Source organism: Pimephales promelas, chromosome 11, assembly GCF_988280905.1.
Source record: "Pimephales promelas chromosome 11, fPimPro1.hap1.1, whole genome shotgun sequence".
In the NCBI taxonomy this organism is placed as follows: domain Eukaryota; kingdom Metazoa; phylum Chordata; class Actinopteri; order Cypriniformes; family Leuciscidae; genus Pimephales; species Pimephales promelas.
This window is the reverse complement of record NC_142779.1, coordinates 24531268-24550426: the sequence shown is the minus strand read 5'-3', so window position 1 is coordinate 24550426 and position 19159 is coordinate 24531268. Positions and strand designations below refer to the sequence as shown.

Below are 19159 nucleotides of genomic sequence, written 5' to 3'. Positions count from 1 at the left end.
TATTTTTCTTCTGGCAAATCCTGTTCCCTGAGATCGACGGATTGATTTTAACTATATTAACAGTGCTAAAAATAGGGGAGATTGGGGTTATCGTGTTGGGGAAAGTTACTTTTAAAAGGAATGCGTTGCACTATTGTGTTACTCCCTAAGTAAGAAGTAACTAATTGCGTTACTTTTGATTACATTACTTTTGCATTACTTTTTTTCACTTGAGCTGGGTCCCCTTGACACCATAGTTGAAATGATCCTTCGATAATCCAGCGTCTCTGAACTTTCGTATGATTTTCCACAACATGGTGACAGAAGAGCTGTCAGTCAATAACAAAGAAATGAGTATATATATATATATATATATATATATATATATATTTATTTTATTTTTTTTCAATTTAATGCGTTACTTGTTACTTGAAAAAAAGTAATCTGATTACGTAACTCACATTACTTGTAATGCATTACCCTCAGCACTGGTTGTTGGATGTTTTACTTTTAATATTTTTAAGCTATAGCTTTTACCTAATTTTCCAAGTAATTTTCCAAGTCTTGATTGCTCTATTATGTATATAAGCTCCTTGTACCATCACAGAGAGGCACAAAATCATTTTCATTCACAGTTCCTTGCTGATGGTATGATCACCACCTTCATCCAGAATGCAGAATCCCTGACAACATTTAAAAGACATCTCATCTATGAAAACTCATCTCATCTGTGAGCACTTGACCTCATAAAAAAATCCCATCCTTTCTTTTTCCTTGAATCCTATCTTATGCTACTCAAAGCAGTGTCTAAACCTTGTATTTTGAGCACTTATTGCATTGTTTGGCTCTTCATAATGACTCATTTTCTGTATTCCTCATTTATAAGCCGTCTGCTAAATGACTAAATGACTTTTGAACATTTTTACAGTTAACGCCCAGGAAATAAGTTACAGTTATTAAAACCATCTTGACCTTTTGTGACAAAGTATCCCAATAGCCAAAAAGTGAGTTAATTTGTGACAATGGGAACCTGACATTACTAAATCACCAGACCTGTCACCTTCAGCACTACATCTCCCAGAATCCTTTCTGGACACCAGCTCAGTCACTATTCTCCTAATCAACTCTGCACCAGATATGAACACTCCACACTTTGCAATTCAATGACACTTTGCACTTCAGTACAAAATAAACTGAAGATAAAAAAAAAATCCTAACAAAATCATTGAGCATGTTAATTCCAAACAATCTAAGCCTTTTTGGCACAACATACTGTAATTTTAATTTTAAACATGTTGTGCTGAAAACCAAAAATCAAGGCTCGATACAAAAAAATGCCCTGAAAATGTTCTTCCATTATATTTAATTCAATTATATGGAGTTAAATATTGTATAAATTACCTGGAGAATAATTTAACAGTTTTCTTTTAACTCTTTACTGTCTATACATCTTATTCTCAATGATCTCGTTTACTGTTTCTTGGTTTGCGGTAAAGCCTACATATAACTCATTGCTGTTGTGTCTTGGCAGCTGATAACCGTTCAAAGAGGAGAGTGTCTCACCATGAGAGGAAACAGCAAGATTTCTCCATATTTAAACTCTCAGAGAGTGAAATGAAGGTCAAAGTTTCCCCTCAGCTTCTGCTCGCGACACATCGCTTTCTAGCCACAGGTAATCTCAATTCACAGATGTGGTCAACTTTACAAATGATCAATTGAAGTTTAATAGGATTTCAAGTTTTATGAAATTTAAATTGTTGTTTAAAACACATTCAATGGATGGCCAAAAGTATGTGCACACGATTATTTGACACTAGTATACTCATTTGGCACAGCATTGAAAATCACAATGCTGTGTTTCACAATCAATGATTTTCTTTGCTCTCTTCCTGTCGGTAGAATTAGAGCCTTTTAAGCCAACGCACCTCTCCGAAAAGATCCTTCTGCGACTGATCAAGCACCCGAGCGTTTTGCAGGAACTCAAGTTTGATGAGAAAAACAAGCGATCGCCAAAGCACTTCCTCTTCCTGCGCAACAAGCCTGTGGATTATTTCATCCTAATATTGCAGGTACAGCACTACAAGCTTTGAAATACATTTCGAAATGACTTTTAAATTGAAATACATATGCAAAATAAAAGCATTTTCAATATTGGACCCTCTGCAAGTAGAGTAAAATTGCTACTTTGCTCAGTTTTCATGAATGCAAACTTGATTTCAGCAGTGATTCGTCTCTCTCTGGCTACAGGGTCGAGTCGAGGTAGAGATCGGTAAAGAGGGACTAAAGTTTGAAAATGGGCCGTTCACATATTACAGCTTACCTGCTATCATGGCCATCCTACCCTCAGGTTTGTTTACTGATATAAAATGCTCTTATTATGCGTTTTTAAAAGTCCTCTATAACATGTTTACAACCATCCAAGGTCAAAAAACACTTGAATTTTCTCCTAATATACAATTTCTCCTAACATACAAATACAATATACAAGAATCACCTATTTATTTCTCAACGTGTCTGAAAAGGCTCGATAAAGGATTGATCTTTCTAAACCCCTCCTTTCCAAAAGCTTACTTTGCTCTGATTGGTCAGATGTTCAGCCCAGTGTTGCGATTGGTCTACTGCTTACAGCGCGTGTTGGAAACAAAGCCATTGCCATTTCTGAATTTCAGCTCCGGATGCTTCCTCAGCACTTGATACACATGCTGTGTCCGAAATCTCCACTCAAACCACTACTCCCTACCCCCTATGTAGGGGCTAGGTAGTAGAGCACTATATACAGTAGTGAGCTCGCCAACATAATAGGAACACCACTTTCGGACACAACTCGATCGTCTCTCGGCGCCGTTGATTATGTCATTGATGTCGCACTATTTAAACGCAAACTATTTATACATGTCTGACAAAATTGTAAAACTACTACATATAATAAGTTAAACGAGACATTTGTATGACAAATTTGTATTGTCGCACTGCTGCCCTTGTTGTCCGTCCACCACTTTTACGATCAGTGCAATGCATGATGGTATGTAGGGCTTGGGTTAGTGACCATAGGTTGTACACTACTTTTCAAAATGCATTCTGGGATACATTGAGTGGACTATATAGGGTATAATAATCATAACTATACATTCGGACAGCACTACAAAATGGCGTGCTCACTCACTAATAGTCCACTATATAGTGAGTAGTGGGAGGCCACAGTGATACAAACGATAATGATGGCGTCATTGTTCGTTGACAGCCAATGAGGATCTTAGATCAATGAGGATCTCAATGAGGATCTTATTATTTGCATAATAGGCTGGCATTATGCAAATTTGTTAGTTTTTTTTTAGCAGGAAGTAATGCTGGACTGATTCTTTCTCGTGGGAGACATTTATCGTGCAGTTTGATCTTTTAAACTTTGCAACCCTTTTACATTTACAAAACACTATCTTACACACGACATGAAAGGTAAAATCTGAAAAAGCATAGGAGCATTGTAATACTATCAAAATTCATCACTGGAGCTGAGTCTCATTTGATAAATCGACTTGAGTTTTCGGAATATATTGAAGAAGATTTTCCTGCATTAAAAATATTAATGAGCAATTAAAAACTGTGATATGCGTTGAGCGCGCAGAGCATACGTGACCCCTCTAGCAACGCTCTCCAGAGATAATTAAAGCAGAATATCTTAACAGTGGCTATGTAAATCTTTGGAGAGTAAAGACGGGTAATTACAGCGGGAGAGAAACTCTTGTCTGCCCACTCAGGCAAAAATTGGCACGTTATTATATAAGGATGAAAATCTCATAAGCTTAGCGTCACGAAAATGCAAAAATAAGCCCTTGTCGAAGAGATTAATTTCAGAACAAATGTGCGTTAAATCTAAGTTAAAATAAGTGTCTATGTCAAAGTCTGTCTCTCTGGTGAGGTTTATCTCTGCATCTCTCTCAGTGATGTAGACACACAAAGCCACACCGCAGATGCAAACACACACATTCCAACACACTCCGTCCAGGACCTCATTCTTTGCTAATGAGATATGACATATAAATGGGCATCTAAAATGAAGCTAAAGAGATCCTTTGTGTGGTGGAGGACAAGGTTTTTTTTTTTTTTTTTTTTTTTTGGCTCACAATCTGTCCACACTAAAACGTTTTACCATTTTTTCAACACTGTAAGTCCAAATTTTCAAGTCCAAGTCCACACTTCAAATTTTAAGTTAAATGATCTGAAAACAAGCAGTACTGTTTACACTGTAAAAAAAATTGATATGATCAATAAGTTATGACAACGTTTTTACATTGCTTTAACTCAGCTAACTCATTTTTTTATCAGTTTAAAGCAAATCCGAGTTGATTGTTAAAAAATTGAAGGCAGCAGCTTTTTCGTGTTCAAACTAGAAGAGAATGTATCTTTACTAGGAGTGTGTTTTATCTTAAGCAGTGTTTGACTTGTTGTATGCATAAACAAATTAAAAATAGCCTATTAATATGAATATATATTTCACTCAAAAGTGTTTAATTCATTGTAAAACAACAGCTTGGTATGTTTATCTTAATCGAAAATCCTCTAAAAATGAATAAAATGCATATAATAATATTACTTTGAATAATTCCACCTCAGCTAAGTGTACAAAAATGTACAATACACATACAGTATAAGACTGTAATTGTAGATGCTTGATATGCTGAGGAAAGGACTGTCTAAATATCTGTGGCAATAATTTAAGGAATAGTCAAGTGAATCTCTGTGATGCAGTCCACAGGTCACCATCGCGGAGCAGCGGTCTCAATCATTCGGATACTACGATCCACGGAGGCAGCCTGGGTCAACTGAGCATCAGTGCTGGACCGTATTTACCAGACTATTCAGTTCGGCAGCTCACAGACCTACAGATCATTAAGGTACATTTGATTATGCTGAGAGAATTTAAAGAACCCCTGTGGTGAAAAATCATGGTTTTATTGTTGTTTAAATCTCTGTGTGGTGTTTTTAACCGTGCTTTAACCCTCTGATTATCTTCATTTGTGTCTACACTCATTATCTCTGGGGTCTCCAGGGACCCCAGACAATAACATTTAATTTTGTAACAGAATAATATATATATATATATATATATATATATATATATATATATATATATATATATATACAAATGTAATTTTAGTCTGTTTATTAATATTTTTACTCAACATTTGTGCAGTTTTTGGAGGATTTTTGATATCTTTTAAATTTCTATAAATAAAGAAATATTTATTTAAATAGGCTTTTTTTTTTTTTTTTTTTACAAAAACAGCATTTTATGTCAAATTTAATTTATAAAAGACCCAGATTTCTAACTTTCTTTTATGGGGATAACATGGATCATTTTAAATGATTTAATGTAAGATGATTTAATGTAAAAAACTCACTTTAACCACTAGATGGCCATAGACCTCCACCATAAGCTATTTGTTATGTGATTAACCAAACTACATATCTTTTCACAAGTTTTTCCAGTTGGATTCATATCTAAATATTATAAAATCACAATTATAACACACGAAAAAACTTTGTCAAAGTTTTTTGTACTGACAAAAGTTTTTCAATAATGTTACATTATGCTTAGAATCAAACCTGAGCAAGACTACAAATGTTAGATTTTATAATTTATTTCAATCATCTTTTTTAATGTAATTCTACAATTTTAATTCTACAATTTTACTAACAGAACAAAAATACAGAAGTTAACAGCTATATTACATATTGAGTAAAAATGCATGACTTGAACATCAAAATGCAATGAACTGAACAGCAATAACAAATGACCAAATAGCAGTAAAGCAGTAAAAGCAGTAAAAAAATAAAAATTAGTAAAAAAAAAAAAAAAAAAAAAAAAACAGTGAATGGAGAAAAAAATCAAACAACTAAGAACAATAATTGGTGGTCTCATCTCATACAGTCTTGTTTGCAGGCGTGCAGTGTAGGCGTATGCATAGTATAGCTTTACAAATGTATTACTGTGTGTATGTGTGAGAGAGAGAGAGTGCGCATTGTGGATTTTTTTTTTTTTTTTTTTTTGCATTGTTGGAACTTGCAAGTGTATTTCCACTTTATTTCTGTCTATGTGATCTTCGTTGTTTCTGATTTTGATGATGAATTTTGTATATTCACTATGCGGGGTATCCAGGGACACTGAAGATAACTAGCGTCGGCATTTTTTTCACGCTAACATAAAAACAGTTATCATTCTAATATATACTGTATATATATATATATATTTTGCTAGATCTAGACAGTGTTAAGAGGCGTAGAAGTTTTCATACCAGTTGGACAAAGAGAACATTTTTTTAAAAATCCCCAAAAGTCATTTGTGGGTCAAAAAGACCCCGAAGATAACCAGAGGTTTAAGACAAAGCATGTTCAAATTCATCAATCAACAGCATTGCTGAGTATTTTTTCCTTAAAACTGCAGTGAACCAAAGACTCTCAAAAATGTGGTTTAGAACAGCCGTCACAAATGTGTATCCAATCCCTTCAACTTGCCGGATGGGGATTTTCTCCACTGACTTACTATGATGTTCAGAACATTTCTAATGATGCTGATTTTTAGAAGGCAGTTGAGACTCCGAGAGTGCAAGAATGCAAATATTTATTGCTGTTGCTGAACAGGCAACAATTTGAATATAAACTCTACTAAATATACACTCTTAGAAAAAAGGGTTCATTGGGGTTCTTTGTGAAGCATAGCATAGGGCTCTTTACTCGACTCCAAAGGAACTTTTATGCTAAAAAAGGTTCTATAATGACAAGAAAGAACCCTTTTGGCACAAAGGTTCTTTATAGGCTATTATTCATTCATATATTACATTATTCTGCAACATTTTGTAGTTGTAATTAAGTTATTGTTTATTAAACTGTTGTAGTTAACTTAATGTCACATTTTAATCATGCTGATTTTTGGAGGATAAAAACTGAAATGGCACTCTTCGTGTGATATTGATTAATTACATTTTTTAACCCCCTAAATCTTGAATTTTGTGGTCATTCACATGCATTGCATTTTAGGGGTTCCAAATATGTAGAGCTTTAGAACCTTTTAAGGTTCTATATTGAACCTTTTCTTCTAAGAGTGTAGCTTCTGTTAGGCACAGACAGGCAGGTAACACTCAGACAAGCTGTAACATACACATTAACAAATAACAATCAAGAACCGACTGGGCAGAAGGAAACTAAATAGCCTACAGATATGAACGAACAATAACGAGGTGAGGACAGGTGACATGGATGATGAGGACGATGAACAGGTGGGTGATTGCATGCATAGATATCTATATAAAGGCTAGATACGTCGTCCACGCTGCTGGCCAATGGAGGTCGATGTCTGCACCTGGCGGCCATCTTGTCACAGGTAGCTCGCTCACTTGTAACATTGTGTTAATGGTACATGTACTATTTAAATGACCATAACTTGTTCAATTTTTTTACCGATTTTCAAACGGTTTGTTTTGTTATAAACGTCAGAGATGTAGTTATGACACTGCATACTTATGAATAAAAAGTGTATAAATAAATAATCATCTAGATAATTAGAGCCACGTTAATAACGTTTGTAAGAAACCAAACCGTTTGTAAATCCGTCAAGATTTCAACGAGATAAGAGTATTTGTGTTCGTGCTGACGACTCTCATCTTACATCAGCTTGTCTGTGACAAGATGGCCGCCGGTGATGACGATGGAAACTCCGCCGTAACACTTCTAGCCTTTATATACATATCTATGTGATTGAGGGAATGAGTTCAAGTCTGGAGACAAGAAGAATTCTGGAAAGTGTAGTGAAGATGAAGACAGACTGGTGCAGATGATGACTGTGACAGTACAATTGTACTTTCCATTTAAACAATATAAATGACGTTATGAATTTTATTCAGAAAGGACACATTAAATTGATACAAATTGACTAAATACATTTATAGTGTTACAAAATATTTCTATTTCAAATAAATGCTGCTCTTTTGAACTTTCCATTCATCGAACAATACTGAAAAATAAAAATAAAATTCCACAAAAATATTAAGCAGCTGACACTGAACACTGGAGTAATGATGCTGAACATTCAGATTTGTCATCACATTTTAAAATATGTTACAATAGAAAACAGTTTTTTTTTTTTATCTTTAATATTTCACAATATTACGGTTTTTACTGTATTGGTGTTTTCAATGAAATTACAATAATAGGAATTTAGGATGAATAAAAATTGGGCACAATATGACCCAGACCCTGCTTTCTTTGTTGAGAATGAACCAAGGACTTGCATCAAACTTTTATTTCCTGTGTTCTCTTTGCTCCAAAAAACCCCCAAAATACCATTTAATAATAAAAAAATGCTTATATAAATACTCTAATACTACGATAGAAAGCTAGTATTATCAGATATGTATTGAAAAATTGTCTCAATAGTTTCTGTCATTCTTTCCAGATCACTCGTAACCATTATCAGAACGCCCTGACAGCTACACGCATGGACATCTCTCCGCAAACACCCGATGCAGACAGTCGAGCTTCTGGGGAGAGAATGACAATCCCAGAGACACGTTCCAACAGCATCGCCCTTCCTCTGACTGAACCGCGACCCTGTCTGACCCGATTCCACCAGCACAGACGGCCAGACAGCACCACCGCCCTCAATGAGAGAAACCGCATAGTCCGTGAGTGCATTCGCTTTTCCTTTATGAGCCCCACTTTCTCAGGCAGCAAATAAATATTAAAACAATTTGACACTGAAAAATATTTTTACTCTGGAGCTAGATGACAGTCAGCGAAAGCTTTATGTGACAGATCATATAAGCTCATCTATAAAGGCTCTGGGCCCGAATTCATAAAGAATGAAAAGAATCCCTTCAGAAAACTCTTAATTTAGTTTAAACACTTTTACGTAGGAGTCTTAGCTTAAGAGCGATTCGGGACTGATCTTAGTTAGGAGAAGACAAAAACTTTCATCTTAGTGAGGAGGCGGGGCTGACCCCGTTGCTATGTATGACACACTCTTTTGAAGACTGTGATTGGTTGGTTGTCCAAGAAGGAAAAAAAAGAGCAATTTTAAGTATTGAGGGAATGCATTGACGTCACTTTCCCGCCGGAACAACCCCCCTCAGCCTGACTGAGTGGCAAAAGATCTGCTGCGTGACTGGATTTAATAGGGGAAACTGCGAAAATGCGACTAAAACGAACAATTTTATCATGGACTTAATATAGTGTTCCTTACAACTTACTAAAGATCCAGTGATCCATGGATATTGACATGCAGCCAGGAATCGAGTTGCCTGACATTTATGTTTGCCTGATTTCGAAACCGGGGAAATAAAAGCAATATAGACCTAAACACAAAGCAAATTTGCCTGTGAACGCTTTCACGCTGAAAAAAAAAACAGCCGCTAAGTGTTTTTTTCACTCACTGTGACGTCACGCGCATTCCCTTTATAGAGTTTACTCACTCACACACACCTCAGCATTTGATACACAGTGATATAAACAGGAAAGATGATGTTGGTTTTTCCGTATCAATTGATTGTCTTTTTTTTCATGAATAAACAAACACTGTTAAGTTGTCTTGATTGATACTGTGAAGCAGCTTTGATACAATCTGTATTGTGAAAAGCGCTTTATAAATATATTTGACTTGACTTGACTTGACAGTTCCAGCATGAGTCCTCACCCTTTTGAAGTGCATGCAAATTGGATTCGCAACACTGAAAATGTCGACAACACAAACCAAACTCTTCCAGTCTCAGCTACAATAACAGTGTTTGAGGGCAAGGCAATGTAGACGCTTACAAACAGCTATAATATTGGAAAAAAGCTTAACACTTTAACCTTTGTGGAAACCAAAGATGCAGATAATGCATGTTGATGATGATAAAAGAGTTAAGACATTTCTTACAGCTTCCAAGCGCAAAACAAGACAGATGGCCGAGGCCGAACTCTAATCTTCTTAGCAGTAAAACTAATCAGACTTTGTGTGACAAATTTTAACTCTGATTCTTAAGCTAGAAATCACTTATAATGTCAAAATAGACACAAAGTTCAGTTTCCACTAATAAATTGAATCTGTCTTAAAGTGTACACAGGATCAAATGCAGGGTAATCAAATTACTGTTATACAAGATCACATCAATGTTTGCTTTTATATCAAAAGCTACTGTAAATATTTAATGTAGGCTACTGTGCATGTAATGCAGATAGCAAACTTCACAACGTGTTCCACCATCGCATCCAAAATTCAATGCAGTTTTACTTAAAATCCTAATAAAATTAAAATTGTTTGGCTTTCCGTCCAAGCTTGAAGGCTTGAGGTTGTCCGATGTCGTGCACTCATAAAAACTGTCAAAACAAACTAGACAATATATGCATTTAAAATGGACAGTCTTTCTCTGGATCAAAATGAATTTGAATGAATTGTCCAATGAAATGCTTTATACAATGAAAATATCTCAGTCAGAATTATAAATACCACATACCACCAATCGAATAATACAAGTAGCCGTACATCATTATCAGCAAACAATTTTCAATTTATGTGACTCAACTCAGAATTGCATACTAGCTATCTGCATAACATTGCATATGTTGCACAAATAGTAACCTATGATATTCCAGTCAACACAGGACAGAAAATTGTTTGCCAAACCATTTCCTCAAAACCATTTTTACACATAGCACATAGTACTACTACAAACTGATGTCTCTCTGTCTCCCCCTGTAGGAAGTAAGTCAGATGGACAGAAGAGCCCCAGTGACTCTGTGTTCCTCCGTATGGATGACATCCCATATATTAGAGAGAGTCGTGTGGAGAGAAAAGAAGGAACTGGTGAGTGAATAGAAGGATGAGTTCTGAAGCAAAACCATGAAAAAAATATTATTACGCACCATTATACATTACCGGTAATTACCTCATCACCTCATAAAAGGTACTAAAAAATGAAATCGAAAGTTACATTTGGAACAAACTGCTGCTCAGGTGAACCTAAATCATTGTCATTATTTCACAAATAATTTTCAAATTCTAAACGAATAGTTCACCCAAAATGTCATTATTTATTTATTTATTTAAAGGGATAGTTCACTTTGAAATTAATTTTGATATGTTTTAGCTTACCTCAAGGGCATCCAAGATGTAGGTGTCTTTGTTTCCACAGTATTTTCAATTTTGATATTTTTCGGTCAAACCATTCTTGTCTATCAGTCATATAATGCAGGTTTAGGGGGTCCTCCCTCGGTTCACCTCAAAGAGCATGCACAGAGAAGTCCAAATTAAACATGATTGAATGACTCGTAAATGTAAGTACACATTGATGGCCTAAGACATGAAACGAGCATTTTGTGTGAGAAAACCAACAGTATTTACAATAGTTTTTACCTCGTGTAATCCAAGTGATCTGAATCAGTTGTTCAATGTCCAACTGAACCGAACTGAATCAGTTCAATGTTACGCCGGAAGTGATCGCTTGCGTGTGACGTCACTCAATATTTACACAGAGATTTCGGAAGTTTTCTAAATATGTTTAGATCTTCGCAGTGAAAGGTAAAACTTCCGAAATCTCTGTGTAAACAATGAGTGACGCAAGCAATCACTTCCGGCACATGCGCAGACCGAAGCGCCCGTTCCTTCAGATCAGTTGGACATGGCTGTGGTTACTTGAGGTAAAAACAATATAAATACTGTTCATTTTCTCACACAAACCGCTCGTTTCATGTCTTAGGCCATCAATGTGTACTTACATTTACGATTCATTCAATCATGTTTAATTTGGACTTCTCTGTGCATGCTCTTTGAGATGAACGCCATGAACCTTGAAGAATTGACCGAAGAATATCACAATTGAAAATACTGTGGAAACAAAGACATCTACATCTTGGATGCCCTTGAGGTAAGCTAAAACATATCAAAAATATTATAGATTTCAAATATACTATAGTTTTTAAAAATACTATCAAAAATACTATAGTTTTTAATCATGTATGGACTACTGTTACAATACTTTAGCTTGCTTGCGTTTAACCGTATACAGGTAAGAGAATGACTCGGTTAGAGAATGAGAGACTGGATTTGTAAATAATGACACAATATTCATTTTTAGGGAGAAATGTCCTTTTAAGAAGGGTGGTGGTCTGCTCTCTGAGTAAATGCACCCAAACTTTCAAACATTCGAGTAGCTGTTTGACAGCAGGAGGGATGCTTGACAGACTGCAGGGAGAGGAAATGCATTCGCTCTAGTCTCTGTTTATATGACCTGCAGAGGAATGTTGACATCAGGCTATAGAACTGTCCGTTTCAGCTCTGCATGTTATGACTGGAGGTTAACAGGACTTACTGAATCAGGAATCAATGAATCAGAGAACAGTTGCTGAATCAATCACTCGCCAGCTCAGTTTGTCATGTGATCGTGGCCTGCTGTCATAGTGTGTCCGATCTATTTCAGATGCGTCGGCCGTACCCGTGGAGACGGACCTGTCTACGTCCCAGCTCATCAGCTCTTACTCTCTGGGTGGCTCGGATGAGAACCTGGGGAAAAAACTGCTCCGGAAACTGAGTGTGTATCAGCTGCCAATCACTTGACTGAATCAAACGTCACCGTCCCTATACTCTGCTGCAAAATGTTTCTATATTTGGGAAATCCGCCCCATAATGACACGACACCTGAGTTTACAGCTGAACACACACCTGCTTTTACACTGCATTTTCAAACTCCATCTGTTTCCTAGCAACTAACCAGACAAACTGCAGCCGACGACATATCTGATTAATAATAAAAAAAACACAAGTTACTCTGAACAATGTTATTTGCGCAAGTAGGACATATTTCTGGGTCGGAAGCATTTTGTTGCCCCTGGAACATTATTTTTTTCCTGCTGTTAAAAAAAAAGATTGTGTGGGAGGCTGGTGCTTCAGCAAAACTTCTTGACTAGCCGACAAGACTTTCACGGTAACACTTTACAATAAGGTTCATTATAGTTAACATGTATTACTTAACATTAACTAACCATGAGAAATCCAGTTGTTACTGTATTTGTTAATGTTAGTTAAAGGATAATTCCACAGGTGGAGACATGAATATGTATTGAAAGTGGGTCATATATGTAGTAGAATATAATCATACATTCCTAATTTGGGTTCTTCTAGGCTGATAAAAGACAGAAAATGACTTTTTAGTGCTTGTGCATTGTAGACAACAATCCCCATAGTGCATTGCAATGCTCAGCTCTGCAGGCCACTCCCACTACTCCGCCCATCCTGGTTATTAAAGACCGTTTACACAACACCATTTTCAACTTAAAGCAGAAAACTTTCTATGTCTTTTGGCTGTTAATTTACAGAGCCTGAAAGCGCAAACTTTATATAACGAGCTTCTAAGTATCATCAGCGTCAACAAAAAAATGTGAATTTTCGTGAAAACTGTCACATGCATTACGGAAGCCCCGCAACATCAAGAAAAAAAAAATGAAAAACTGAAAAAAACTAAAATCTAGCATTTCAAGATTAAAGTCGAAATACTGGCTCAGAGCGCACGTGTGTGTGTGTGTTTGTGTAAAGAAATGCACTTGTGAAGTCGAACTGCCATGGATTAACACAAAATAGTAGCTTTTTACTTTTATCTTGGCTTTCAAGAAAATTCTACACAGGTGCTAGGCAGTGTTTCTGAGGTGTTTTCGTGCTCGTCTAGTCAACACAAGTCGAAATGTTTCGACTTTAATCTCGAAATGTTTCGACTTTAATCTCGAAATGTTTCAACTTTAATCGCAAAATTTTTCGACTTTTATCTCGCAATTTTTCGACTTTAATCTCGAAATGTTTCGACTTTAATCTCAAAAATGTTCGACTTTAATATCGAAATTTTTCGACTTTAATCTCGAAATGTTTTGACTTTAATCTCGAAATGTTTCGACTTTAATCTCGAAATGTTTCAACTTTAATCTCGAAATGTTTCGAGTTTAATCTCGAAATATTTCGAGTTTAATCTTGAAATATTTCGACTTTAATCTCGAAATGTTTCGACTTTAATCTCAAAATGTTTCAAATTTAATCTCGAAATTTTCCGACTTTAATCTCGAAATTTTTCGACTTTAATCTCGAAATGTTTCGAATTTAATCTCGAAATGTTTCGACTTTAATCTCGAAATGTTTCGACTTTTATCTCGAAATGTTTCGATTTTAATCTCGAAATGTTTCGACTTTAATTTCGAAATGTTTCGACTTTAATCTCGAAATGTTTCGAATTTAATCTCAAAATGTTTTGACTTTAATCTCGAAATGTTTCGACTGTAATCTCGAAATTTTTCGACTTTAATCTCAAAATTTTTGCACTTTAATCTAAAAATATTTCAACTTTAATCTCGAAATGCTTTTTTTTTCAATCTTTTTTGATTTTGTACTCAGTCTATAGGCGCATAAAAAAAGTCTATTGGCGCGTAGTGTTTTTTTTACAAAGTGGCAAAGCCAACTACTGACCTGGATACATAATACAGGGTTTGTCCTCATCTTTGTGGACCTGTGTTGAACGGGAATCAATTCGACAATGTTGTCGCCTGTACGTGAAAGACGCAAAATTATCCATCGACTGCCAGCTTTTCATTTAAGATTTTCATGTCAGTTCAAAACTAGGCATTTTACATTTCCCTTTCTACTCTCCAGGCAACAAAAAAAGAAAGAAGTCTCGTGATGGAGATAAACCTTTGGAGGACAATCCTGAACATTCACAGGTGAAGACCTAGCATTCATTTTATGGGTTTGCTTCTCTCTCGCACTCTCCTGCTTCTCCGACAAATGTGAAATCTTCTCCAGCCTTCCTCTGGATCTTGAGAGAGAGAGAGAGAGAGAGAGAGAGAGCACAACCCGGTGTACACAGACCACCACAACAGGATGTAGCATCATAAAGCCTCGTCTTCAGCATTGAAACTGGATGATGCTCAATGCCTATTTCAACAAACCTGAAATCTCCAACATGCAGCAAGACTTGCTTTTTTAAAATTGACGAAATGCTACATAACCATTGATATACTACAGTTTTGATGCCGGTTTATGATGATGTCATCTCCAGTCACTGTGGTTATGACAGTCTGACCTCTGACCTGGGCAAAGCCAGCAAGCACAAGCCTGGATACATGAAGCCAACCATCTAATCAATGACACGGCAGAACCTTTAGTACATCTCTAAACGTGGTCATCTGTCAGTAGAATTATCTTGAAACAAAGTGTTTATTGTGTGATTTTATATCATATTATGTCAGAAGTATTTGTCAGGCTGTGCCTGGAAATCAATTAAGATGAATTTATTATTATCAAAGCACTTTGAGACAGATCAGACCCATTTATTTCATATTCTGTTGAATAGCTAAATAGTGGACACAGGGGAAAATACCTATATTAGGTATAAGTGCTGTCAGATTCTTTTTTCTATTTTCTGTTTGAATGAATATTTAATGTTGGTTTCTTATTTTGCTTTCATTTCTGCACTTTCGATCAGCTGAGAGCACAGGGTACAAAGTGATATGGCTTTTTGTTAGTTTTTTTTAGCTATTTTAGGCCATATTTGAATATAGTTTTTTAAAAATAGTTTGCAATGCCAGTGCTAATGGCCCAATCACATATATTTGACAATAGATTTATTTGTCTAAAATGAACATTTATTATATTGGCATGCTTTTCTCAAACAGCAGTAGAATTATTATTAGATTAGCATTGTGTTTAATGTATGAAATATAGATTAGAATATGCGCAAGCCATAACTTGAACAAACTTGAAGCATTGATATAAAAATTACATATATATAAAATAATAAGCAATATCCAAAACATGCAAGAAGCCTTTTTGTTTTGCTTTTCAGCCCTTTCAAAACTGAAAACTAAAGAATACTTAGTAACATGCTGAAAATCATTTCATGACTTTTCTGTACATTTTATGAGCCTTTTTATGTGGCATTCATATTTATACCACCGTTCAAAAGTTTGGGGTCAGTAAGATTTGGTGTTTTTTGAAAGAAATTACATTTACATGAATACTTTTATTCAGCAAGCATAAATTGAGCAAAAGTGACAGTAAAGATATTTATGATGTAACAATTTCTATTTCTATAATAAATGCTGTTTAAAAAACCTTTCTATTTACCAAAGAATCATGAAAAAAAACTGTTTTCAACATTATTAATAGCATAAAATCAGTATATCCGAAGGATCATGTGGCACTTAAGACTGGAGTAATGATGCTGAAAATTCAGCTTTGCAGTCACAGGAATAAATTCAATTCTAATATATATTAACATAGAAAATGGTTATTTTAAATTGTAATAATATTACTGTTTTTACTGTGTTTTTGATCAAATAAAAAATTGCGTCCTATCAAATAAAAATACAAATCCTGACCTCAAACGGTAATGTACAATCACCCAAACATCATATAAATACCTGAGCACCCATCACTGCTTCACTGCCATGACTTTTCCCAGCATGCCATGATCATGACAAACTAACCAATCAGCTCATGCCTGCCAACAACAGGTCACATGATTACATTATGCCATAGGATTATAGGGGCTTGGATGTGTTTTTGCATGAAAGGCTGTTCTTTACCGAGTATGTAGTAAGTTAATACCTTTCCCCCGCATGCATGCAGCAGACGCTGGTGATATAGACTGTTGGGCGATATGCGAGACTCTTTTTTACCTCTTTGCTAACAGTGACCTATATGAAATCACCAGGGAGTCGAACAAAGAAAGCACAAAGACTCAAGCTGGAAAACACTGGATGTCTGTTTCTTCTCCCATGATATTTATCCCTAGTAACTTTTAATAGCAATAACCAAGCTAGCCCCTTTCTTTGCATCTTGTTGAGCTGGAGTGAACTGAATGTGCCTGCTCGCTTTCAGGCCACATGGACACTTTGTGTTGTGCAATACTGTGAGCTAAGGCCACTGTATGGAGAGCACATGCTGACAGAGAGAGGACAACCTTTTATACGTCACAGCGCTGCATTGTAGGGTGGACTGAGTGACGCATGCTGACATCTGAATCGACCCATCCAAACAAACACGAGTACCGATTGATAAGACCAGACATGCACAAAATCCACTGAAACAACACATTAGATGACGTGCATATTTAAGCCTTAAACTGTTGGTATTTTCTGAAGAAAATCCTCTCCAGCTCTCGCTCTCTGTACAGTGGGGTTGGCCGAATGATAGATGTATGTTTCTACAGAGTTTACAAAGACTTCTATTTGAAAGCACATGAATTTATTAAAAAAGGACACACACACATATATATAAAGAGAATATCAAATGTTCTATTAAGTCCTGATGTGGTATTTTTAGTATGAAAAGTACCACTAGATTCCCATTAAATTAAGATTTGAATCAAATTTGTCTTGGAAAACATCCTTTTTGATCAAATTCAGCACAATGAACACTGTTAAAGTCACCATGAAATCAAGATCCACATTGTTGTTGAAGTATTTAATATAAATGAATTATCCGTGCACATAATTTTGTTGAAATTCATGTGCCCTCGTAATCTTTAATCAAAATGAACCCCTTCTTACAGTGATGTGTTTACTGGTGTGAGGGCGGGAACACCTGTCACTTGTCACCTGTCACAATATATAGATTGACCAATAGCAAATCCGCACACACTCTCATAACTCCTGATGGACAAAATCAAGGCCCGCCCTACATTATTTCTTGTTCGAAAGGGCGTTGCACTTGGGTATGTCATTAGGGGGGAAAAAAAGACTATCGCAACCTCTGTTTCATGCTGATTTTAGCCAATACTACGGATATTATGGTATTTATACACAGAAGATATATTTTTAATTCATGAGAACTTTTTAGATTAAAATCATCAATTGTACACATGCATGTATATTTTTAAGAAATATTTATATATATATATATATATATATATATATATTTTTTTTTTTACATATAATTTATATATAAATAACACATTTTTCTTAAATATATACATGCATGTGTGTGTATTTATATATACAAAATAATTATACACAGTACACACACACAAACTTTTTTTTTTTTTTGATGTGATTAATGAGCCCGTTCTCATCCCAAAGCGCCATATAGGACGCTTTTGCAAAAGCGTAAATATCCAACGCACATGGCACCCTTTAACGTCAAATGAGACGCAGATATATTTGGGCAGAAGGCGCCCCCTAGTGGTCTAACCCTTACCCTACACCATACCTAAACTTAACCATAACCGAAGCGTCTCATTAGACGTTAAAGGGTGCCATGTGCGTTGGATATTTACGCTTTTGCAAAAGCGTTGTATATGGCGCTTTGGGATGAGAATGCGTTAGATTAATCGTTGCACAGCCCCAATGGGCACATGGTCTGGGCTTTCTTGATTTTTGTTGGCAAAAGTAAAGGCCCTTTTACACCAAAAGTGAAATGAACAGAGTGCCGAAGTGATGACGTCACTTTGTAGGACAACTCGGAAGTTAGCGTCGCATGGGTTGCCTCGATCGAAAAGCTATGCATTTTCCTGTGCTATGTGCAATCTGTGTTCAACAAAGAGTTGTGCCTTACACGTTTTGTCTATCAAGATAATCTTTACAAGTTAATCCAAAATGTAATCAAAATCTAATAATCCCATAGATTTTTGGGCGAGGGAACCGGTTGTGCTAAAATGCTAACTCACTTCCGTGTTTTGGCCTACATAGTGACGTCATAACTTCGGCACTCTATAGAGAGCCTAAGTCCCTCCCCTTCCGGTCTACCACCATGGGACCTTATTTCGGAAAAATATTGTATGGTAGTAAATGGCGAGAGACAACAAATATTTTGATCTCGTTTGAATTGTGCTCTGAATTACACATATGATCTTTGTAAATTTAAAAAAAATACATTTTAAAGTAAAGAAAGTCGCAGTTTGATGTAAAACCATTGAGGTATTAAGCCTGTGAAAATACGTAATTACAAAGACTACAATCCCCAAAGGTGCACATTTTCTCTCAATGAATGAAGCTAACTTTACTGAGGCTAATGTCTGTCATTGTTTCTATAGTGTTACATTATAATCGTAACGTTACGCCGTCATGCCTGAGTGTTGTACAAGACTGCACACACATGAGCAGGGGATCTTGCTCGTTGTTTCGCTTCCCGGGAGATGTAGTTCATTGAGCGATTTTCACATAAAACTAAATG

General features: G+C 35.9%; 1 protein-coding gene across 1 annotated transcript in view; it reads left to right on the top strand.

Moving 5' to 3' along the window:
- The window catches only part of cnnm1 (cyclin and CBS domain divalent metal cation transport mediator 1), a 33509-nt gene extending 16041 nt beyond the window's left edge, over positions 1 to 17468 (top strand). The window contains exons 3-10 of the mRNA XM_039657071.2: positions 1511 to 1651; positions 1879 to 2048; positions 2227 to 2326; positions 4726 to 4871; positions 8429 to 8657; positions 10712 to 10816; positions 12429 to 12539; positions 14639 to 17468. Of these exons, the coding sequence (XP_039513005.2) occupies positions 1511 to 1651; positions 1879 to 2048; positions 2227 to 2326; positions 4726 to 4871; positions 8429 to 8657; positions 10712 to 10816; positions 12429 to 12539; positions 14639 to 14718 (1082 nt within the window). The 3' untranslated portion in view covers positions 14719 to 17468. The remainder of the gene's footprint in view (positions 1 to 1510; positions 1652 to 1878; positions 2049 to 2226; positions 2327 to 4725; positions 4872 to 8428; positions 8658 to 10711; positions 10817 to 12428; positions 12540 to 14638) is intronic.
- Positions 17469 to 19159: the final 1691 nt, after the last annotated feature.